General features: G+C 37.3%; 1 protein-coding gene across 6 annotated transcripts in view; it reads left to right on the plus strand.

The window, feature by feature from the left end:
* Positions 1-24,832, plus strand: part of COBLL1 (cordon-bleu WH2 repeat protein like 1) — an 86,934-nt gene that overhangs the window by 39,663 nt on the left and 22,439 nt on the right. For 5 of the 6 annotated variants that reach the window (XM_076342740.1, XM_076342742.1, XM_076342746.1 and 2 more), the window contains exons 2-7: positions 10,052-10,231; positions 17,122-17,323; positions 18,251-18,479; positions 20,198-20,236; positions 21,121-21,215; positions 21,344-21,583. In XM_076342740.1, coding sequence (XP_076198855.1) covers positions 10,052-10,231; positions 17,122-17,323; positions 18,251-18,479; positions 20,198-20,236; positions 21,121-21,215; positions 21,344-21,583 — 985 coding nt within the window. The remainder of the gene's footprint in view (positions 1-10,051; positions 10,232-17,121; positions 17,324-18,250; positions 18,480-20,197; positions 20,237-21,120; positions 21,216-21,343; positions 21,584-24,832) is intronic. The other variant, XM_076342741.1, reaches the window with a different exon arrangement.

Raw genomic sequence — 24,832 nt, forward strand, 5'->3', positions numbered from 1 at the left:
GGGTAGTCTTTCATATGTTTTAAGTGAGCTTGAAAAGATCATCGTAATAATAGTTATGATTTGGCTTTGAACAGCAATGAATGAATCATTTTCTAGAAAGAAAAGTTTTAAATTTGTACTTGACTTAATTACATTACATAAGCTTATACTGAAGTTGGTGCCCCTTTTAATGCTGAGGGGCACAATTAAAAACATGCCTGTACCATAGAGATCTGTGTTTACATTGCCTCTGAATCTCCCCTTTTTCCTTGTAATAAGAGAAACCATTGCATGAATTATGGCTCGAATACAGGCTCTTCTGTTTTCAAGACTGCCACTGCCAAGGGGACAGACAATCAGATGGGCAAGTGTCTGTTCCAAATGGTCTGGAGGGAACTGGAGGATTCATTTGCTGCTCTCTCGCTTTTAGTGTGAACCAGACGTCCGAAGATTCCATTAAGCTTTCACCTTACTGTCATGGTTACCGTCCCAGTGCTGTGATTTATTTCTCTCTAGGATAAGACTTTTTTAAAAAAATTCTTTTCTTCAGAGCTATGAGGCTACTGAGGGGGGGATTCCACACATCCCATTGACTAGGAAAAACTTTTCTCTAGCAAGAGCTTTGAAAACATGTCTTGATTCCAGGGATGCCTCGTTTTCTTGATCCAGTTTATTTATGGAAAGAGAGTGGAAACATAGGTATTTTACATTTTTTGCTTTCGTTGTAGCAGTTATCTGAATATAGGCATAAGTAAGAGAACATCTGCAGATGATTTGTTGTTTGTTGGAACCTCGCTGAGTAAACTCATAATCTTCAAAGATCAGTTTATTAATAATCTTATCACCCATAGCATTACTACTGACGTGTCAGTTCGTATATCAGTTGCACAACACATTTTTGTGTTGGGAGAACTATTTACCTGGTGCCTCATTTCTAGTACCATCTTACTCTTATGTAATATTTTTAAAATACCAGTATTATTTGCAATTTTGGTCTCCTTTCAGCCTTGGGAATCTGTATAGAGAAGTGCACTGTGAAATATCCCGTTACATCAAAAGATTTACAAATTGTTCATGTTTGTTCCTCTACCTGGAAATTGAACTTAAAATGTGTTTCTGAACTTGGCATCTATTGAGCCACCTGCTAGACACGATAACCATACCATATAACCTCAGAATCTTCCCCAAATAACTAAGCAGATGAGTTCAGAACCTGAAAGCTCATATTTCTCTATGGAGCCGGTACGGCAAATATTTTTCCTTTATTTTGTCCTACATGTATCATAAGCCTGGCTTGAAGGTATAACCTAAGAATGGACAGTGCTTGACTCTCATTGATCCATACCTTGATCTTAACATCCAGCTGGTGCTTTTATCGTAGAAATAAAGAGATAGACTGTGTATCAAATAGTGATACTGATCTCGAGATGAAAGCCTAGTATCAAGGCTGATAGGCACGTTATATAGATGCCACGAGGCTGGTACAGCAAATACTCGGGCTGCTTAATGTTAAGGATAAATATTAGAATACTACAGTATGTTAAAACTAACTTAAAAGTAACCTTTTTTGCAGCACTTCTGGCAACCCAAATTTTGTGTGGAAACCTGTGTGCCTGGTAATAACTTAGTCAAGATGAATAGAATGTGATATTTCAACTAGCCAAACTCCAGTTAAAAATTATTATTTTAAGTTCCACCAAAAAGAGAGGTGCTTTTCATGAGCAACAGCAGACTCTTCTTTGAGCATGATTTAGGTAGAAGTAGAGGTGATGGCAAGTTAGAGACTAAGTGGAAGTCTTCAGATAAATGTTATGTTTTCAGGTTAATCTTAGTGTGAGAATGCCGGACGTGGTGAAAAAGTTCCATTAGGAATGAAATGAGAATAGTTCTTAGGTCAATTTTATGTTTACAGTCCCATGTAGGTCTCTCTTCTTAGAAAACATCAGCCACAGACCGAAGTAGGAAGTTCAGACATTCAGTTAGAGGGTGGAAAGAAGTGTTTCCACTTTAGAAACTGCTCATTATGGTCTGCTGATACTTTAAAACCAAAATTGTAAGTCTTCTAATATGCAGAACAAATCTTAGTGTTTTGGAATAGCTTTTCTGTCACATGCCAGAAGCTGTCTGGTCTTAAGGATTGTGATTAAGAAAACTATATTGTTTTAAGACTTTCATTAAAAGGTGAATGTGGACAACGTATCACAGCATTAGAGAGGAAAGCAATGTACTGCTGAGGAGTCTGATTACTTTGTTTTCACATAACTGCTTTTGGATCACAGAAAACAATGTCCACAGGAAGACACAATATTATCAGTTTTGTGACTTTTTTTCTTTTAGATTCTTGGCAAGCAGTGCTGGAATTGAAAGCAAAAGTTGAATGTGCCATTCAAGACTACCTTCAGTCTTTAACTTTAATTTCCTTGCATAAGAAAAATTTAGAGACTGTTTTATGTAAGAAGGGAGGAACAAAGAAGTTTTACGGTGTATACGTACAGCCATAGATCTTAAGCAAAGGTAAAGATTCATGCTGAGTCTAATGATTGTATACCTATTTCATGTATTATAAAAAGGTGAGTCAAAGCTGGGAGTGGTTGGCAGACACCAAAAGCATCACATTCAGTGATACTTGTTTGAGGTGAGATGTCTGGACTCTTTCATTCGATTGTCTTTACAACAGATACGCAATGACCAGGAAAAAGCTGTTTCTGTGTTTTTCCTTCACATTTTCAGCATTTTGGGTTTTTTTGTTTGTTTGGTTTGCTTAGTTTCTCTAGTCTGTACTTTATTTCAAGCTTGGTTCTTGATCTCCTTGCAGGTTGTTGTGGTTTGCTTTCCCAGTTTATCTGAGCCTTTTTCCCTGTTCATGTTTGTCTTAGTCTCTCAGTGCAAGACCCAAATACATGATGGGCTCTAACAGTAGACAGTAACTTTACCTGAAGAAAGAACACATTCTCAAATGGCAGCCACTTCACTTGATCCATTGCATGGGCTTCTGCTGTAAAACCTAGACTCCACTAAGGGTAGTTTTCAAGAGTTGCCTCACTTTTGTATCTTCATGCCCACCTCAAGGTAGGAACTCTGTTCTTGAGGAGCAAAGTCTACTTGCTGACTGTTAGTTCTGGGAGTTTGCCTTCATAGCCTTATGTGTTTAGCAAGTCGTAAAGATTCAAGGAAATGTCTTCGTCACTTCACATACCTCCACCACATAGTGCCCATTTCCCATTATGGGATGGTCATGGTATGAATTGTGTTTTGTAGCAGCTTTAGGGCAAACCAGCACTGAAAATCCAGAACCGACAGAGTGACTCTGAAGAAAATAGGAGGAGTTGAGATGTTACATTAGTCTCTGAATGGTTTATTTGACATTCTTTATGTCAAAGGTTTTCTTTCATCTGGAAGTGCTCCTAAAAGCATACTCTTTTGTGCAGTCATTGTTCTCCATTAGATTTGACTGATAGCTGGCAGTCTTATTTGGAGGAGTATTAGAGCTAAAATTGGGACAATGCAGCTGTAAAGGTAGCAGAAGGTAAGTAAATTTAGGGACTTCCCATTCCAAGCCCTGATCAGAGAATCTAAGGAGTGAACTGTAATTTGCCAACAAGTGTGCCATAACATAAAGTGTGTTGTATAGAAACAACTGTACTTTCTCTGGCAGGAGGATTTTGTGAGTCCTTGTTCTTACCAACTTTAAAATACATAGACTTTTGCTGGTACTAGTTAGTATTAAGTTCAGTTGCTGCATCACAAGAACAATACAGCTGTGCAGAGAGTGTTTTGATACAAGTATAGCATAACTTTTGACTTCTTGATCTAAAACTTTAAATGACTGAAAAAAATCTAGAATTTGTTTCAAGCAACTTGTTAGAAATATGTGTGTACAGAGGAAGTAAGATGCAGCACACAGCAGTGAGAGGTAGTTGAGATGTAGTGTTTCACTGATCTCTGGAAGAAGGTTTTTTTGCTTTAAGAGACTAGATGCCAAGTATCAGATCATAGACAGGAAAAAAAGCTTCATGTGCATGGAAGATAAATCCTGTGCTCATATATAGGCTATTTTGCTGGGCTGGTGGGGGTAAGGGTGGGAAGAGTAATGGTCCTATTTCTTGAGTATTTTCATTTCAGTCTATCACAAGGTTATGCAGAGTGGCTTTACAACATCTATGTAGGTACTATAACAAGAAAAGCTGTGTATTCCAGTTCTCAAGCTAAAAGAAAAGTACTCCATGTGGAACAGATATGTCAATGCGATTGTTAGTATTCAGATTAAGAACAATAAAAATGAAAATCGAGCTGCATTTCACTAAAGGAAAGAAAACAAAAATATCATCCATAATTATACTGCAGATGAAACTGGCGTTTCAGACTGGCCTGTAGACAATAGACACTATTGTAAAATACTCCATTTTTCATGTGTTTGATTATGTAATTATCAAGTCCCCATTTGGGACGTTCAACTTGTGAACTAACTTAAAATGTGGATTACTGAACATTTATGTCTTATGAAATACTTCCCCTTTTTTTTTTTTTTAAAAGAGGTTATCTATACATATGCCTTGAAACATATAGCAGTGATTTTTTGAGTGACTTGCATTGTTAACTTCAGTCATTTACTGGACTATGATGAACAGAATCAGATAGTAATGCTGCAGTTGTCTCCAAGCTTTTTCCTAGCAAGTAGTGTTTGATCTTGAAGATGTGCAGTGGTGATGCTGTGAAACCGTAATCTACAAAGAGGGAACTGAATAAACAGGAGGAAAGTTGGTACTTTCATGATCTTTGCTTAGTGTAGAAGACAAATTTATTCTGTGAGTATTAAAGATGAGTATTGGGCTGGGAATGCTTATAGGCGAAATTAGGGGCTTAAATATTTTGTATACCTGTTGGCCAAAACTGATGTGTCTTCCTAAACAAAACAAATTAATGTACTCAGTGTAGGCCTGAACTCTTGTTCAACTGTTCCTTGGTTGAGCAGATGATGTGCAAGGTTTCGGCTGTCTGCTACTATGGCGTAGCTGTGGAGCAGCATTATCGTAATAATCAAGAACGCATTATAGTAATTGCTTGGGGTTGAGAGGTGAAAGGCAAGAAAAGCTCTAGAAGAAGTTTTATTGCAGTGGCCTTTTTCCTCTCGTGACGTGATCTTAGTAGAACTAGATCCTTTTCTGACTGAATGAAAATAAAATGAAGTGCTGCTTGTACTTTTGGCATATATAATTTTGTGAAGTTTGACATAAAAAAATGTGTAGTTGCTCTTTGTATAAACCAGTGTTTTTCATGGTGTCGTAAGTAAAATTAACAAACTTAAGTCCATCTGTTGTGCAGTAGAAGGTTTTTATTGTACTATGTTTAATAAACTTTTTCAGTACCTGAGGGATGACTGAATTGCAGGTAAGGTCCCTCATGACCTTTCCTGTCCTAGGTGATTGCTATAGAAAACTTGAGAGATGGTTCTGCTGTTGGAGGTTAGATCCAAAATAATTTCAGTGAGAGGGCTATCAAGCTGTCTTTGTATAGTGTCTCATGTAATTGTGCTCAAACCGGGAAGTTAAGTGCTGTAAACATTAATATTCCTTGATACCGAGATTTGAAGAGGTGGATTTTTTTTTTTATGCTGTAGCCTTTGGTTGTGCACAGATCTAGCAGATAGGTTTCCTCTTTCTTTCTGCAGTTTTTTGGGGAAAGGGATCCTTATCGAAAGGAAGTGCTGGTGATAACTGGAATATCCAGGTCACTGTCAGTTCAAGTATTTCTCATTATTTTTAAGTGCCTTTCTCTAGTTACTGATAGTTAAAAATATACTGCTCGTAACTTTCGAACAGGAATTTTTTGAAAATCAAATAAATAGATGCTTTATTTATTTACTGTGCCAGACCTTTATTTTAACAAGGGCTTCCACACATTCAGATCATTGACACTATTTTTTTTTTTTTTTTGGCAAGCAGGAAATATGTTGAGATAGAGCAATGACACTTTATTCTGTAGAAGTGGGATCTGAAACACGTAAAATGTTGACTTTATGGCCTTGCATTTGATTTTTAAAATATGTATTGTTTTTCTTAACAAAATGATGAAGTCTTCTATCTGCATTTGGCTGAAAGAATTCTTTAATGTCTTTACAGTAACTGTATTCTGTCACAAAGACTGGTGGGAATTGCAGGTGGGACTTCAGAAATTTAAATTTCTGAGAGATATGAATCTATTCTCTTGGAAACAATATAATCTCAGAAGATGAGGACTAGCTGAAAGACTTGGTGTAAGCAGTGGGCTGCAGGTGCACTGGTAACAAGGGAAATACAAACTCTGCCCAGGCTGCACCAGCCTGTGTTTGTGGGACCCTGTGAGAGTGTTGTGGGTGTCCTTCTGGCTGCCTTTTCCAAGGCTAGGAAGAATCAGAGAAGAAAGTTGTGGATTTTTTTGTGTTTTTCTTTTTTTTTTCCCTTTCCTGCTTTGTCTTAAGCAATTGGTTAAACAGAAGATGACACTCAAGCTGTTGCAGTGCAATAGGTAGCTGGAATTGTTTATCTGGTGATAAAACAGTGGGGAGCACATCCCTTCAGGTGAGTTGAGATTGGCAGTTTTAATGTCCGGTGTAGGGAAGGTCAGTCAGTTGATGGGGCTGGGACCTATGGAGACAAGGAAAGATATTGTGTAGGATACTGCATTGTGTAGGATACTGCAGCACAATTTCCAAAGGTGTTCTTATATTATGAGTTGTGGCCTTATTTGGTTAAAATTTCTCTTAACTCCCTCTATGTCATCGCTAAATAAGCTGTACTTTGATTCTTCCCGCAGCTTTCCTTTAGTTCTGTAGTAGCCATGAAAATAAAGAGTATGTTTTTGGTTGTTCTAACTCCTTCTAATGTTTATTTTGAAAATTAGAATAGGTCTGCTTAGCTCTTAGCACATGTGGAAGCTACCTGAACGTGAAAGGTGCTGTGAGTGAGACCATTTACTGAACACCTTTTTTCTGACCTCTGAAGTGTTATTTTTGTATGATTGGGAATTCATTCTCTTTGTTATGGCTGTATTTTGTCTTACTAAAAATCAAGGGTTTTCTTCTTTTCAGGAGAAGAAACCACCTTAACCACTCTCTCTGTCTTTTTAGCAAATTCATTAAAAACCAGCAGATCTCCTGATTTGCTTACTACCTGGTAGAGGTGAAAAGGCAAGAGGGAACTGGGCTTTTGTTTGTTCTTTATGATGGATAAGTGTTTGAAATGATGCTGTAGACTTGGAATTACTTGGATAATGCTGTTTTTACTTTTTGGTGCTTGAATAAAATGGCGTGTGGAGGATGCCTTTGTGAGAGAAATCACCTGTATCAGCTTCTTGGAAGCCCCATAATACAAAAGAGGAGGGGAGGGTTGGTAGGTTAAAACTACCCCTGCAGGTGTGTTTCCACCATCCTGTCACTTGCTGCTTTTGATTTACACCTGTAGCTGTAATAATCATGGTAACTTGAATTGTTCTTGCTGCCCAATACCAGCTGTGGGGTGCTGGGAATGCAGGGCTTCCGTTACCTGTCAGGCAGCCTCTCCTGTGGCAAGGCAGAGAAACAAACTCAAGAAATGAAAAAGCTGTAAGACCAAATGTAAATACTTTGGGCAAAGAATGAGAGATGAGAGAATTGGTGAAAAATGAAGAAAAAAGAGACACGGCATCTGGAAACAGAAAATGAAAGTATTGGGATCCCTGTTGTTTAAGAAGAGGTTGCCAAAAACTCAGCATAACTTCTGAGAAAGTATACTTGGAGATTTTTCCTCCTTTTGTGTGGGGTGGGAAACTTAAGCGTAACTAACCATAAAGAACATGCAGATGCGCTAGAGATGGGTAGGGTACACAGCTCTGCAGTGGTGTGTGGGGGGATTCAGCCAACCTTGTTAGACTGGCTGACCCTGCGTGTGTGTGTATGTGTTCTTTATAAATACATGGAACTTCATCTATATAGCTGTTGCACACAAGTTGTGACAAGAGTATTTTATCAGTGCTAGCTCTCTACAGCGTAAGTTAGACACTGTATAAATAAAGCCGCATTTTACTGATGTGGACCGTGCGTTTATTGCTCTGTGTGATTGAGCACTCTCTAGTGATAGCAGAGTTCCAGCAATGAAATTGCGTTCGTCTGCTTAATGGAAAATAGAGTCCACTAGCATTTGCAAACAAGTATTTCTGTGGCATGTAGTCTTCAAGGATTAAATTCTGAGTTCAGTTGCAATAAGTATCATTTAATGGTCATTTGAAGTCACTTGCAAGTTGTAAGAATGAGTATAGAAGGGGAAAAGCAGTGCTGCTTCACTTTGGGTTTGGATTTTTTTGGTATTAATAACAGGTTATAGGGTGAGTTTTTAGTTTTTTGTTTTTTAATAGCTGTATTGGTGTTCTGTATTGGCTAATAATTTCTTTTTGGCAGTTATATGAAAGCTAAAAAAAGTGGGGGAGGAGTAAAAAGAAGTTTGATTCATACATTTTTGCAATGTTCACATAACCCAGAAACAACCCAGGCGAGTTGCTGTAGAGACCAAAGTTAAATTTGCAGCTAACACCACACATCTCAAATTGTACATGGGGCGCACCAAAAGTAATTTAAAACATTAACAGAGAGGAGGTATAAATTTTGATGGTGAATCCTCATTCAGTGTGTTTGGAGGTCTGTGGGTACTTCTGATGAGGTTTGAGAGGCTGTGAATAGTTAATTATTCAGCACGGAGTTCTGAAGTTCAAAACTCTAAGCACTTTCAGCAACACGTCGGTCATGTGAAGTCTCATTACACAGTCGACTTTTGCAATGCTGCTCTGGACCTTGTTTCTTCTTCGTTGTGAGTGACTTTAAACTTTGTTTTCGCAAGAAAGATGTGTGTTTCTAATTGTTGTACGCTAGATCTCTTGTTTTAATTCGTAGGACAATTATAGAAGTTAATTTCTTTGGTTACGTTTAAAGTAAACAAACTTTGGTACAGCTCCAGAATGTAAATTGCAAGAGTATTTTTGGAACCTTTGTGTATTATGTTTAAAATGTACTTTAACTTTCTGTGAATGTGGCTCCATTCAAGCTTTTTAAAAGAATGCTTATAAGAAATTAAAAAGTTCTCATGAACTTTGTGTTTCGGTTTTGTTTCTAGTGGTGAAATTCTTAATAATAGTATATTTTTTTTAATAATAGTATCTTTTCCTTGTGACAATATCGGTGAATTGTGGAAAGTTATTTGAATAAAAGGGGATGACGGACTATATGTTGTAGGACATGAGAGTCCTGCCTTCCAGAATTTATGGTAACATAAGTATATTAAGAGATGTAGAGAGTTTTCCTTTTATACCATTTTGGATTTTTTTTTTTTTTAAATTAAATAAGTGAAATTTATTCAGTGATCACTCTGCGTTCAAGAGTACACTGCTTTGTCACTAAGATGGGAAAGGATAGTGAGAAAATTAAAATAGGAAATCAGCATAGGTGAGGGGAAAATGTGAAAGCATATTGTGACTGAAATGTCAAGAAATATTACAACACAGTAGTATTGGTTATACTGCTATTTTATTACTGTATAGAAGTAAATAGACTAGAGCTGGTAGGATTTGTTTGAATGATTTTAATAATCAAAAGAAAAATTTGGGGGGGAAAAGTGTGATTATTCCCTAGCCTATCTATCCTATATGTTAAACATACTGTCAGTGCAATTTGGCTTCATACTGCATAGTACAGTATTTCTGTTTATACTAATCCAGTAATTCTGTTTGGAGAACGCACAAATAGGGTCCTTTGCATAACCCAAGGGAGAAAAAAAGTAATTAATTTACTTTTTTTAATATATATTAAAAAACCCTTTTTGTTTTGGGCTTGATGTTTATTGGGCTTTTTTTTTTTAATATTGTAGATACCTTAGCCTGTTGTATCTTCTGTCACCACTGATTGTATGTTGAAAATATTCTCTCATCCCTTCCTTGCACATATCACTTACACAGTCTGAGTGAAAAGAATTGTGTGGTTCATTCCTGTTCTGAGACTTGTTAGTTTGCCAGTATGGAATCATATCTATAAAGACATACTTGACTTTTAATTTTTATCCATTTATTTCAGAAGAAAATCTAAAGCACCGCCTCCTCCATCTGAAACAAAACCCATTGTTGTTTCTCCGTTTGATGACACAGCATCAGCCAACCTCATCATGGAACAGAAAGAGAATGTAATCGATAAAGATATTGAACTATCAGTGGTCCTGCCAGGAGATGTGATCAAGTATACTACAGTTAATGGGAGGTAAGTTACACAGAATGACATTTTTGTTTAATTTTCTTTTCTTGCTCTAGTTTACTTCAACCTTCATCCAGGTTTTAATCACTCAGTAAAATACAAGAGTTTTGTAAGCCTGGACATTGAGTGTATCCAAAGAAGAGCAACGAAGCTGGTGAAGGGTCTAGAGTACAAGTCCTGTGAGGAGCAGCTGAGGGAACTGGGGTTGTTTAGCCTGGAGAAGAGGAGGCTCAGGGGAGACTTTTTTGCTCTCTACAACTACCTGAAAGGAGGTTGTAGCGAGGTGGGTGTCGGTCTCTTCTCCCAAGTATCAAGCGATAAGACAAGAGGAAACGGCCTCAAGTTGTGCCAGGGGAGGTTTAGATTGAATTTTAGGAAAAATTTCTTCACTGAAAGGGTTGTCAAGCATTGGAACAGGCTGCCCAGGGAAGAGGTTGAGTCACCATCCCTGGAGGTATTTAAAAGACGTGTAGATGTGGTGCTTAGGGACATGGTTTAGTGGTGGACTTGGCAGTGTTAGGTTAACAGTTGGACTGGATGATCTTAAAGGTCTTTTCCAACCTAAATCATTCTATGATTCTACTATGATTTTTGGGTAGGTGTGGAAAAATTCTTTTATACATTTGCCTACCTTTTGGGAAGACTGGTTTTTGAGATTGAGAAATTCTGTATGGCACCTATCAGGATGCATAGCCATACCTGTTGTTCTTTCCAGTCACTGCAAATCTCTAGCAAAATATTGGTTTGTATGAGTCACTGAATTTTCCCACATAAATGTTCCTTGTTAGACTTAAGGATGAGTTCCTGCACCCTATTTGGATACAAAGTCATATGTTCAGCACTTGCTCAGCACTACTACCTATAGACTACTAGCAGTCCTAAAAGAAGGTGTCATCACTTAGACAAAATCTATAATGCTTCAAAGAAATTGTTTCTAGCTACAGCTTTGGAAAACTTTTTTTTTAAACAAATGTATTTTGCTTAAGCTGGTTTTTATTTGAAATACATATTTCAATCTGCTGATTGGTAGTATAGGTTGTGCATATAACTCAAGTGGCCTTTAGTTCAGAAAGACCTTGACATTGACTGGTGGGTTGAAATCATAAATTCTGGGACTTAAAATGTTATATTAATTATCATAGCAGGTCTACTAAGAAGGCGCCTATGCAAGGCCTTGTATGGATCAGAGCAATTAGGATGTCAGTTTCTTGCTTTCCTAAGCTCAAGTAAAGAAACTATTTGTATGTTGTGCTTGTGTTAGTGTATTACCAGTGTCTTTGCTACTGAAAACAAGCAGACCTATTTATTTATTTATTTATTTATTTATTTATTTATTTAAACCAGGTAATGTAAATGTGTAGTTACACCTATTTCACTTCTTAATGAGAGATAAAGACTTTTGTGGCTCCTGCCTGTTTGCACGCTTTGTCATTTGCTAGAGTTCATGAGGTCGTTGCTTAGACATCAAATACCAGCTTGTTCCCCAGAGCTGCAATGGATGAACTTTTGGAATTTCCCACCCCCTTGACTCCATGTGATTTTTCGGATAACTTAAATCTGAATCTGAGGCTATATTTCTCAGAAGAAATTTTCTGAAATAATTGTTGACTACTATGTTGCTTTATGGTGTTCTTGCTAGCTTGTTTACAGCAAGGAATATTGCTGTCTGTAAATACGGTGCCTTCCTCTGTTTTTAAAATTTCTTAAAGATGAGACTCCATGTGTACACTGTCAGGTACTTCTCTTTCTTCTTTTCACTCCCTTTGTCCACATTTACGAGTACCATGTGCCCTCTATCTTGCTTTGCTCAGAACAAAGTGCCAGAAAGGAATGTTGCGTGTATCTTCACTCAGTCAAATTACATTGTGTTTAATTACTCAGTGTTCAAGACAAACCTCATAGGCTTATCAGGAAGCACACACATTTCCCAATCAGTTTTATTATCCCACAGTTACTGGCTTTTGTAGTTTGTTTGTTTGTTGTTTGTTTTTTTTTTTTTCCCAATCAAGATCCTGTATGTAATTGATTACATAAATGGCTCTCTTGCAAACCAGAGCCTGTATTAGCACTGCTAGGCTCACTCAGAATGAGGGGAGATACTGTGCAGGACCTGCAGTCTGCTGTGAAACATACTTCAAACTATCTTTTCTTCCAGTTTTGTTCTGTCTTGATAGTTGTATTTTGTGGACAAATAGGCAAGATCCCTCTAGAAATGACATCAACAGATAAACTGCTAATTTGTCTCTTTCCTGTTCATAATCAGAGAAGAGCAGCTTCAAAGCTCCTGAGGAGAGAATACCTTTTTAAATTTCATACTAGAAAAAAGCAAAACTGTGACTTTGTACAGCCATGTGCTCAAATGCCACAGTCCACCATAAGGAACTACTGTTCTCAGATGAAGTTGGATTGGTTTGATCCCTGCTTTGGCATAGTGGATAGCAAGAGCTATGTAGAACAAAGAAAGATGTTACATAGATAAATATCCTGGTTGAGTAGAAGTAGGCAGAAGAGGATCAGAATGAAATCCAAAAGGGGTTTTATAGAAAAAGATTATGAGAGAGAATAATTTTTGATCCTTGAGTTCTATGGGCAACTAAAGCAAAAAACTGAGAGGCTGAGAAAAGGAAGGAGGACTGAAATAGCTCATTCCTCATTCTGAAACTTCAGGCATGGGTGGATTCTCTTATTTAAGCCTAGACACCAATTTCTATTTTGTAGTAGTTGGTGATAGTGATTCAGTTCATCTGTTCAGAATCTGACAGTGGCATTCGTGCTCTTCTGTCACCAGGACTCCTGCAGGCGGGTCTGGGCAAAGAGTTACTTAAAAACAAACAAACCAACCCCCCAAAAAACTACGGTAAGAGCAAGGAGTGGTAGGAAGTGAAGGTACGCTGTTCAGAGGAAGGAATGAGTGAAGCTTGGGGTTTTCTTGTTTGTTTGATTTTTGGTTTTTTATTAGAATATTTTTCAGAGTGAAGTTTCTGAATCTTCTCCATTGGTTCTAAATACAGCATAGGACTGAAGAATTTTCTGCAGCCAAAGAAGAAGAAAAATAACTTGAACTATTTTATTTAGCAGCCTGATCGTTTTAAGTTAGTTTTTTGTTTTTCCACAAGGAAAAAATGCAGAGTTTGACAAAGTTTTCTCAAAATTGAATCACTAGTTTCAGTTGTATGCATCAGTAAATTAACTTAGAGATTTCAAGGTCCAATATGATAGTGACATGGTGTGTCAAACAAATAGTTTTGCAGGGTAGTATGTTTAGGGCTTCAGTTTCAGACGCCTTTCAGAGAGACCTTAGCTTTGCTGAGTTTGTTTTCTTAGAGTCCTTTGTGAGTTTCCATTTGATCCGTTCTCGAGTATTTTCAGTCATTAGGGTATTCTTAATAAACTGTTGGTTTACTCTGTATAGCTAGCTAGTGAATAACAAGCTTTGTGGTGTTGCCCTACTTTTCAAAACCTATTGTACTTACATTTGTTAGTAACAAATTCTGGGGGTTTTGGTGGGTTTTTTGTTGTTCTCCATGAAAAAAATGTCTATTCCTCTTTAGAGAATAGAATTAGTAAATATTTTTGCAAGAAAGGCTATGAAGCTATAGGCTTAAGTAATCAGAGATCTAAAGAAAGACAAATTGTGTGTAGGTTTCTCTTCTTTTCTCCTCTCCCCTTCTCCTCTCCCTACCTAGGAATACTTTTGGTGGTTACTGACAGAGTTTTGTTTCTTCAGTGGTGCTTACTGTGAGTCCCATGATGGGAAGACCTTGTTCCTAAAGTATGATTGTGTAAGAATCTAAATTTTTTTTTCTCATTTTAAAGTAGCAAGTTTCTAGCCCTCGTTTTTGGACAGGAGTGTAGAAACTTGATGAATTTTTCCTTTAAACACTTGAGCCAGTATTTGAAGTGACACCTTTCACTGTTTGTTACAAACATAACATGGTTTGATACATTCTAGGGGAAGGTCTTCATTTAACTATCAGTTATGTGATGTAACAAGAGGCTGCTATTAGCCACTTTTTATTGTTATTTAATCAGGTAGGAATAACCAGAGGAAAATAGATGAGGGATGAAGGGGTGCAGGAATACGTAAATAAATTTATGATCAGAGATCTCCAGAAAACTAAGTAATGTAATGAAGTTAAAGAAGTTGCAAATAAAGATTTTACTGAAATTAGATAAAGGAGGACAAGCAGATGCTGTACTCTGAGACAGCTGATGGCCACTCCTTGGAGTTTTACTAAATATTATTTATGAAAGCAGTTAAATTTACTGTCATATATGTATTGGTCTACCTGCAATCCTTGATGGCTTTAGCAAAAAATAGTTTTACAAGTTTTGGAGGATTTGATTACAAAAAAAGATTGCTTTTTGTATCACTGTAGGAATATCTGTCTAAAGCAGTTGCTGAAGGTGTCTTGACTTCCAGTGGAGGGGGGGGACTTAAAAGTCTAGCATCCTCCAGTCAAGCAGGTCATTTCTGGAAGTACCAATGGAAAGCAAATTTGCACTGAATCACTGTTTTCAGGTACTAATTTGCATGTACCTGTCTGTTGTTTGTGAGCGGCTATGTTTCTCATATATCATTCTGTCACTTCTTGTGACTCTGGTTAACATGAGGGCTTGCCCCTGTCATAGTGGTGCATTTCCATAGGACGGCTTTCTGCGATCTTTGCTTGTGAATTCTTGTCCTGGTCATCTTCGGTGTTCTTACCCTTCTCCAATAACTGAAGGCCAGAGGAAGGGCAGCTTTTAAAGCTAGTCAGTGTATAAAAATGCACCAGAAAAAAAGTAATGGATAACTTATTGGATAGGCTGATAACCAGAAAGGTCACTACAAAAGTAGTGTCTGCTGTCTCCTCTGGCTCCCTCCTCCCCTGCCCTGCCCTGTCCCCAGTGAAATGGGGGAATGACATGATTTGCATTTGCAGCTCTTTTCTTATTAGGGTGAGATGGATGTACTTGTTCTATTATGGGTTTAGAAGTACAAGAAAAAGAGTAGCTCCTCCTTCTTTCTTCTAATCTGAGCAGGTTGTGATATATGAGAGAGAAGAATTGAAATAAACTCTCTGGTTTAGCTATGTGAAGAGGGAGGAATAGTTATTTTTCTGCAATGCTCAATGCATTTCTCATGGTATTCCTCAGGCTGATATATATCATCTAGATGAAGGCACGGGAGTATATTACATTCTTCTATATCTCTGTAGACCATCTGATAGCTGCTTTTTGACACCTGAGAGCATAATTTCTGTGTTTTTTTGGTTTTATTGTTCCTCCTGCCTTTGTCTCCTGAGGCAAGTATTCTCCTGCCACTTAAGCAGGCAGAAACTTTCCTCTGGGGGAAAAACCCCAAAGTAACAGGTCTGCAGTAACTATATCTGTCAGCTTTCAAACTGTTTCCATCTTCTGGAAGTGCAGTGCGTGCACCAGAGAGTCCAGCCCTGCTTCTAGAAATCAGAAGGCAGTTTGCTTAAGGAACACTTGTTCTTTAAGACCAAGTGAAAACAGGAATGATATTCTAGGGTTAATTAAAGGGGGGGAAAAAACAGTGTTCGCAGTAATTTCTAACATTGAGTCATTCTTAATTCTTTTTACAGAACCGTATCATATGAAAAGTCTGTTTTAACTTCCTACTTAATAAATGTATTCACAATCTTTATATTATCTAGAATTCTGCTTAGCTTGATGGCTCTTTGCAGAAGCTATCTGTTTCCACATTTAGCTATGCTACCAGAATACTTGCATCTGTTACGAGATTACATCTAGAATTTAAGATTTCTGATAAAGCCATACCAGCCAAACCCTATAGTAATTTTCTCTTAGACAATTCAGTGTTCTTTTCAACATAGCATTTGATTGCTTCAGACTTTTAAATTATTTTCGTAATATCCTTGTGAGACAGAGCAGGTGATAGATTTCCCTGTTTGTAGCTGTAACTGAGAGATGCAGAGGGCATCAAAATGAAATGCTCCTTACAGATGATTACCCAACTCTATAAAAATTATTGAGGAATGACCAGTTCCAGTGACCTGAAGTATAACCTTATTCAGTTGCTGTAACATGCAAAGTTAGGATACTCTCCTTACCTTTGGTCTTTTTAAACTTCTATGGCACTTCTGTTTAAAGTACAGCTTTAATAAATTTATTCCAGTAGTAACTGGGAATGTTCAGCCTGTCTTAATACACCATTCCGTGTGTTCTTCATTGAGCACTGAGAGAACAAGGACATACAGTTAATGACTACATATGAAAAATTCGGTCTGCCATACTTAATTGTGAAAAGGACATCTGTTGCATCACACAGAGCTTCTCAAGAAATGGCATTCAACTACTATATTGTCATTTAGCTTCTTTCCCTCTGTCTGTATTAAACACCTGGCTCTCATTTTGGGATCCTAATGCAAGACCTCCTTAAAAGGTGACTTCCTCAAACTTGATTTCTCCTGCTTCCTCCAAATGGCTCACGCTCAGAATTTCTGAAAATAAAGTCCCTTGTAACCTCAGAATGCAGAATTTCAAGCTTTGGAAGGAAACTGTTCTTAATGAATAGCAGGGCATTTATCACCACTGCTACGGTTCCCATTAAATGTCAAAAGAGGTGGCTAATCCACATCTCCCTGCTGACCTCAGGAAAAGCATCACTTCGCATGAGCAAAAATTTCCCCCGTTGCTCAAGCACTTGGCATACTTTTGTGTAAGCTGGTTTCATTTTCTTTTTAGTGGTGTTTTTTTGGGTTTGGCGCTTTTTTTTTTTTTGATGTTGAAGATATTTAAAGTTGGTGCCTGGCAGTAATTATTTAGTTGTGGAAGGGAAAGGATGACTTGGGTTAAATGTTTAGCAGCATGTTTTGTTATAGCCTGCTTAATTGTCATCTGTTGTGATTTCCATTTGTCTTTTACAGGAAGCCCATGATGGACTTGCTGATCTTTCTCTGCGCACAGTATCATTTAAATCCATCAAGTTATACTATAGAGTTGGTATCAGCAGAAAATAGCCAGATTAAATTCAAACCCAACACACCAGTGGGAATGCTTGAAGTGGAAAAGGTGATTGTAAAGCCAAAACAAATGGATAAGAAGAAACCTGCTCCGGTTATACCAGAGGTGAGAACTAAAATTAAAGCGTATTGAGAAATTAGAATCACTATTGTATTCAACAAGTTGAGCAGGTGGCTCAGCCTTTTGTTTCAGCTTTTCCTGTTGTCTCTCATCCTCTCACCGTGCACCCCTGTGAAATGCTTGGCTCCATGTTCTTGATAACCTCCTCTTAGGTAAAATATATCACAATTTGTTGCCGCAAACATCTTTGCTGCCAAAAGAAGGAAACGTTACAATATTATTTGAAATCCCCCGCCTTACTGCCCTTTTGACAAATTCTGCAGATGAAGTGTGGCTGAATACAGCCTTCCACGAACTGAAAATCAACAACTTGTACCATCTGTCATGCTGTGATACATATGCCCTTCTAATTGTATGTTCATTTTCCTTTAATACATACTGTACTTTTTTGTTGTTACTCGACTTTTTTTATATACCCTTAAGAAGGCAGGAGCTTTTAGAAGTGCTAAAGCAACTTCTGGGTGTTGCCTAAATCTTTCCTCCCGCCTTGTCTGCTGTATAGAAAAATACTGTTTCTTAATTTATCTAAAGCACTTACGCAGGGCCAGGGGAGCTCTTCTGCTGCCCTTTTGCCTTCATCCTACACGCGTGCACACACACACGCTCACGGCTCATTGGCTGACTTCTACAGCTACCTAATGTAACCTCGTAGGGCATCTCGCTCCGGACATGTACCCTGCTGGGCAGGCAAATGACAGATGCTAAAGGAGGAGCAGACTATTTCGTGTGTTCTTTTCTGGAGTAGAAGGGAATCGCAAATTAGTTCTTAGTTTCTCTGGTAATGTTACTGAATCTATAATGTTGGTGAAGTTGGCCATGAGGGGAATTCCTGTGATTAGTGTAAGGCTGTTATAAAAATGCCAGTTGTTTCAGAATTTGTGCTGGTATTTACTGGAACTTTCTTCTCTTAAGCAAACAGTAAGGGTAGTGATAAACTACAAGAAGACACAGAAGACGGTAGTAAGAGTTAGTCCACACGCACCCCTTCAAGAACTCATACCAATTATCTGTAGTAAATGTGAGTTTGATCCTTCACACACTCTGCTGTTGAAGAATTACCAGTCTCAAGAACCCCTTGATGTGACAAAATCTCTTAATGACCTTGGACTAAGAGAATTATATGCCATGGATATCAGTCGAGGTAAGATAACTTTTGTAAATTGCAGTTATAGAAAAGATAATTACTTGGTATTTCAATAACGTATATGTTTTGTTGGGTTTTTTTTACTTATGAAGAAATTAATTTCTAGCAATTTAGTATATATTATATTAGTCTTCCACAAAATCGAAACTGGGACAAGTTTACCTGTACTTATGTTTGAGAAGTGCTATATAAAGGTTTTATTTTCTAACAAAGTGTTAGCCACCAGCAAAGGTGGCTAAGTACAAATCATTGCTTAAAAGCAACCCCTTCCTTTCCTTCCCTTCCCCCACCCTTTCCCCAAGAAGACCAACACCACTGTATTTCCCTTTAGCTCATAGAAAAGACATAGAATCATGATGAGCTGAAAAGAACAGAAACATTAGAGAAATTTAGTTTTGTTTTTAAAATTATTTAAAATTTAAAAGTGTTATTCTGATGGTGTTTATGTATATTTCTGAGTGCTGTTTGCTAATTTTATAGATTGTGAAGGAATAATAATTCTCTTTTTAATCACGGTCCAACAGGGGCACTATGAGCTAACTTCCTGATATTTGTACAGACATTCCTATGCCTGGTTTTAAGACAGCTGTAAGCCTGTCTTTTTCATGAAGGGTTTATTGTGCTGTGATTAAAAATTCTATACAGTGTGGTTTGTTCTGTTTCAGACATTTCTCACAGGAAATTTTACCTCAATATAGAATGCAGTAATATTGGCTCGTTCCTGTTCTTGACCACTGTTCTATTTGCTTGTTTCTCTTTCTGCTCTAAAACTTGGGGGGTTTTGCTGGGTTTTTTGTTTGTGTCTTTTCCCTCCTTCTACCTAAATACGGTAACCTTATCGTTTGGTGGTTACAGTTTCAAGAGTTCTCTCAATTACTTCCTAAAGGACAGTTATCTCGAAGAACAGGAGAATGATTGATAGATTTGGAAAATATGTCCTTTTCCCATGGAGAAAACAATAATGAAATCTTTCTCTTCTTCACTGGAAAACAACGTCTTTTGACTTGCCTAAACATGTTACTTGGACTACATGTGCCCATAGTGCATTGTCTTGTTTGTTGTCTGGCTACTGCTTTCATCTACAGACTGGTAGAGCTGCCTTTTGCACAGAATGACGTGTGCTTCATTTGAATCAACAGCCAAAAATCCTTAGGAGAGAATACAAAGGCATATACACTTTCTACAAGGCAGTGCCCCGCTAGGAAATATAGATATACTTCAGTTCTCTTAACACAAAGTAGTTCAGCATTTCAATTTTGCAGACAACTTCAAAGCTCTGAATTTTCAGCTTTATGAAAGTAAATGGTGAGGTATACCTTTACTTAATAGAATTTAAATTCAAATCTTATTTTATTCACATTGTATTTTAATTATACATTCCTCTTTGTTTTCCAAGTTTGGACTGCCTGACAATCCAAAACTTACAGAGCAAACTTTTCTATATACTAGTTTTCCTCTTTCCTTCAGACGTATAAGTGGACTCTCTCTCCTTATTTACAAGATTCCAGTCTGTGTTGCATGTTGCATGTCAGGCTCAAGTTCTTAAATGGCTTATAGCATTAGGTAGTAAAGATACACACCCTTTTATTTCAGGAAAGTACCCAGTTACTTTTTCCTAATGTTGAAGATTCAGCTTGGCTTTCTGTGTTTGTAACTTGTAACTGCATCCTTGATTCAGATTCACATTTTCTGTCTGTCTTTTTGTCTTTCTGTAGCCACATCACCAGTTGATTTAAATTTACCGTCTTTGCAAGGTACGATTTACTGAAATAGGCAGTGAAACTGTAGCACTTAAGCGACATTACCATCCGCTCCTATTATAACATCTGCTTAACTGTGTCATGAATAATTCTCTCTGTCCTATCATAAATGCATATTTAAAAAGATAATACAGAAGTGGATATACCCAGCTATATATAAAGTATTTCCGTATACTTTTACCCTAGATCGATTGATTAAATTTACAGTCATGTTTATGTTGATATATAAATAGTGGTCTTGCTGATTTCTGTTGCTTATTGCATTTGCATTCAATGGGATTTCTTTAAGAAAGTCAAACCTAGTAAAAATTAAAAGGAGACAACCTTTATATTTACAATTTATTTGCATGAATAAGATGACGTAAGGAGGGTAAATTCTGCAAGATACCAGAATGGACTTGACTATCTTTACTATGACTGCCGTGCAGTTACGTGTGCAGCACCTATCAGGTGTTTCGGTGATCCTTCTCCTTAGTCATACCATGTGCAGGCTTGTGCCTGACTTGTCCCACTTCACACTTTGCCATGAATTTAAACTGTTACGAATTGAGAGCTGGAGAGGCTGATCCTCTTTTTCCCTTTTACAGCCTTTGTGATATGAACCATAACATGACAAGTGGGATGGGCTGGATTAAGTGCTGGGGGTATAAATAGCAGCTGAAACTCATCTATTCTGAGTTCTGAGAAAGGCAGGAAGAACATGGATGGTAGGAAACCTGTTCATTTTGCAGCATTTAGAAAAACTATTAATATAGGTGATTTACGACTTGTTTTGTATATCCTTCCAGGAGGCTTATGGCAGACAGTGAAATAGTAAGAACGCAGGAGGAATAATCTGTGCAATAAATAACACCTAGAACGATTATTTTCTATTTTAGACTCCTACCAATCTGAAAATTTAGATGTTCTGAAGGAGAAAGAAAACAAAGGATTTTTCAGCTTTTTTCAACGAAGCAAGAAGAAAAGAGAACAAGTAAGATGGAACTTTGTATAAGCAAAACTTCTAGAAACATACTCATATTGAGCAATCAATACGGTTCGTTGTTTTCCAGAAAGTATAAGTAACTTGGATTTTTTTTTTTTCTTCCCCCGCACTCCAAGGCTGCCAGTGCCCCAGCAACTCCATTGATGAGCAAGCCAAGGCCAACATTCATCACGAGATCTAACACTGTTAGTAAGCAGTATGATTCAAACACTCTGCCATCTGAAATGCCAAAGAAACGGAGAGCTCCTTTACCGCCTATGCCAAATTCTCAGAGTGCTCCCCAGGAACTTGCACAAGCCCAAGTCAGACCGGCATCTGATATTGTGAAATCTAACAGCCTTGATAGGAATGAACAGGTTAGTTACATTTGCTTCACTTCTCTTAAATCAAGAAGTTTAGCCAGAATAATCCTGATAACCCTGTTAATATCTGCTGAGGCTCGATATAAATGGGAAATAAAAGTGTAGTACTTGCTTTTAAAAATTTTAGTTTGAAAATAACTACATAAATTGAAAGATGCGTTCCTTTTGAACTTTACATCATGTATCCAAAGTAGCTGCTGTATTTTGAAAAGGCAAAACCAACTTCTTATGTAAGTTGGTATTGTGAGCACCTTTTTGTTCTTTTCAATGAATAGTTTATATATTTAAATGTGAGAACATTGTCTCACTTTATTATATCCAGTAATTGATGTTTTGATATCTCCAGTAATTTTTAATGTTTTAGTTATGTGTGATAGAGAGTGGTTTGTTCTTTACATTACATTACTAGGAAAAGGTGGAAATCTTGGGAAGTAGTCTTAACATTCTTGTGCTCCTAGCAAGTCAAAGTAAGGTTTTATCTTAATCAAATAGGGATGTATTTAATTGAAGCTATGAGATGTGGGCTACATATTTAAGTAACCCATATATCCCATGCAATGCAGAAAGTCTGCCAACAGAATTTGGGAGAATTGATGCATTAAGCATTATCCTGATACTGCACATATTGTCAATTGTGAATTCCAATTAAAGATCAAGGCTAAAATTGTCGTCATAATTTTTTTTTAAATTTCATACTTTGCTTTGAATGCAGTATCTAAAGGGCTCTTTAATAAATGAGGTTATTGGCATCCTAGAAAAATAAAATGGAGAACTAAATTAAATACAAGCCTGAGAGATTAATTTTGTGTTAGAGACAAGAGATTTCAAACTGTGATTTCTTTTATCTTTATACAATGATTTACTCTTTCATTGATGCACAGAGCCACAAGAGAGCACTGTTTAACAGAAGTTCTGAATTTGTGTATTGCGTCCTGCTGAAAAGCTTTATCATTTGAAGAAGACAAAGGTTTCTTTCTGTATTTTAATAAAAGGAACTCTGGGAGGGAAAAAATCATGATCTTTTTTTACCTCATCATGTTTGTCTTTTAATTGAATTCAAATTTTTTGAAAATAATTTATTAATGTCAACATGCTTTAAATTATTAATATCCTATTATGTCTAACAGTAATGTGTGACTGCTGGGCTAGGATCTGTCACTCAACAAAATTGCTTAGATTTATTATTTTGTACTGACATTTCTTATTCATCTGAAGTGATTTGACTGAAGTTGAATAGCTCACGAAGAAAGGACAGAAGTCCAGATTAAGTTATATTTTTGTGTGTATTTTCTAATTTGTACTACGTTGTGCAGCTCCCTTAGAAGCCTTTGGCATGTGTTTTTTAAGATGACTTCTGTTTCATTCTGATTTGATTGCACAGTCATTTATCAGATAATTCAGAGCTTGGGACTTAAACGTGGGCAAATATTTGCTCTGTGCTTTGAATTTTATTAATTCATGTAAAATATTTTGTCTTTTTAATATCTACTTTCCAATAAATATAATCTAATGAATGAATTTGGACTGCATAGTACATATTGCTCAACTTGATCGGGGAACTCTTAGGAGGGATCCTATGAGAGACTTCCCTGGAGGATAAAGCTGCTCCTTGGAAGAGTGCTGAGATATTTTCAGAGACAGCCTTCCTGCAGCACAAGAGCGGTCCATTCACCTAAGTGGGAAAAGGAGTAGGCATAAAAATAAACAGTCCCGTTTAAACGTGCTACTGAGGGAGCTCAAGTGCAAAAGTAAGCATGTGAGGGATGGAAAGGGGACAGAGCAATTCCCAAAAAGGAATATAGAGATACTTCTTAGACATGTAGAGATGCAGTTAGGAATGCAAAGGCAAGCCTGGAGTTCGAAGTGGCAGGAGGTGTCAAGAACAACAAGAAAGGCTTTTGTAATTTAGTGGCAAGCAGAAGTCCAAGGATGAAGGACGAGGACATCTACCTTTATTTTAGCAAGGTGTTTGTCACAGTCTACCACAACGTTTTTTTTGTTGAAAAGCCAGTAAGGTATGGACTAGACAGATGAACCATAAGGTAGGACAAAAACCGGCTCAAACAGTAGTAGTTAATGGCTCAAAGTCAGACTGGTTGCCAGGTGGAGTTCCTGAGGAGTTGGCAGTATGTCCAATACTGTTAAATATCTTTATGAACAACCTAGATGATGGAATTGAATGCACCCTCAACAAATTTGAAGTTGACACCAAACTGGGTGGAGAGGTAGGCAGACCAGAAGAGCCACCATTCAGGGAGACAGTGACAGGCTTGCAATGGCATGAGGTTTAAAAAAGATGCATGTGAAATTCTCTATCTAGAATGGAGTAATCCCATTGCTCAAGAGAAGTGGTAGAAGCTCCCTCACCTGAAATATTCAAGCTGTGTCTTGACAGGCTCCTGCAATAACCTAATCTAAGACCTTGTGTTCGACAGAAGGTTGGACCAAATGATCTCTAAAGGTCCCTTCCAACTTAGACTTTTCTGTTCATGTGGGTGAGTCAGACTCTTGATTTTCAAAATTGTATGCACATAATTAGGAGAACAGAAAAAAATATAGTAGGGCTTCATCACTAACAGAACCCAACAAATACTTGTTTTCGTTGTGAGATCAAGCACTGCTTGAGTAATGCTGGCAAGGGGAAGATTTGGAAGCTTTGTTTCTCAGAGCTTCCACTGAAGTCTCTAAAATAAACAAAAAGGTGTCTCCAGCTATTGAGACTTCTGGTTTCACTTAACTGTAAAATAAAGGACAGTTCCCTTAAAAACATAAGGTGCTAGGCGAGGGACAATGTAAAATAATTTTATTTAAATAAAAATGCCCTTTACAGGATTTGCAACTTTATAAATTAAATTGGGCACTATTTAAATACATAGTAAGAATCAGTCTTTATTGCAAGGATTGACATCCTAAATACAGAATTTGAAATGAAACATATAAGCATTGTAGAATAAAGTCAGTTTTGATGGTTGCACAGCATTTCATCATCTGTGTCATGTGCATTAATGTTTTCTCAACCCAAAGTAACCAATTTATACTTGTTTAATTCAGGTCAATTCTCAGTAGTGCAGCAAGTACAATGGTCACACTAGACCACAATTATTTCATTGTAAACAATATAAGACTTTGGTCTCTCATATTCTCCACTGTTGAAAATATGCGTCCTGCTGGGAGGATTTAAAGACTTTTCTGGGTTGCTCACCAGGCTGATTGGTTTTTTTTGCTGGGCTATTTAGTATGTCT

Source organism: Aptenodytes patagonicus, chromosome 6 (genome assembly GCF_965638725.1).
Source record: "Aptenodytes patagonicus chromosome 6, bAptPat1.pri.cur, whole genome shotgun sequence".
Classification (NCBI taxonomy): domain Eukaryota; kingdom Metazoa; phylum Chordata; class Aves; order Sphenisciformes; family Spheniscidae; genus Aptenodytes; species Aptenodytes patagonicus.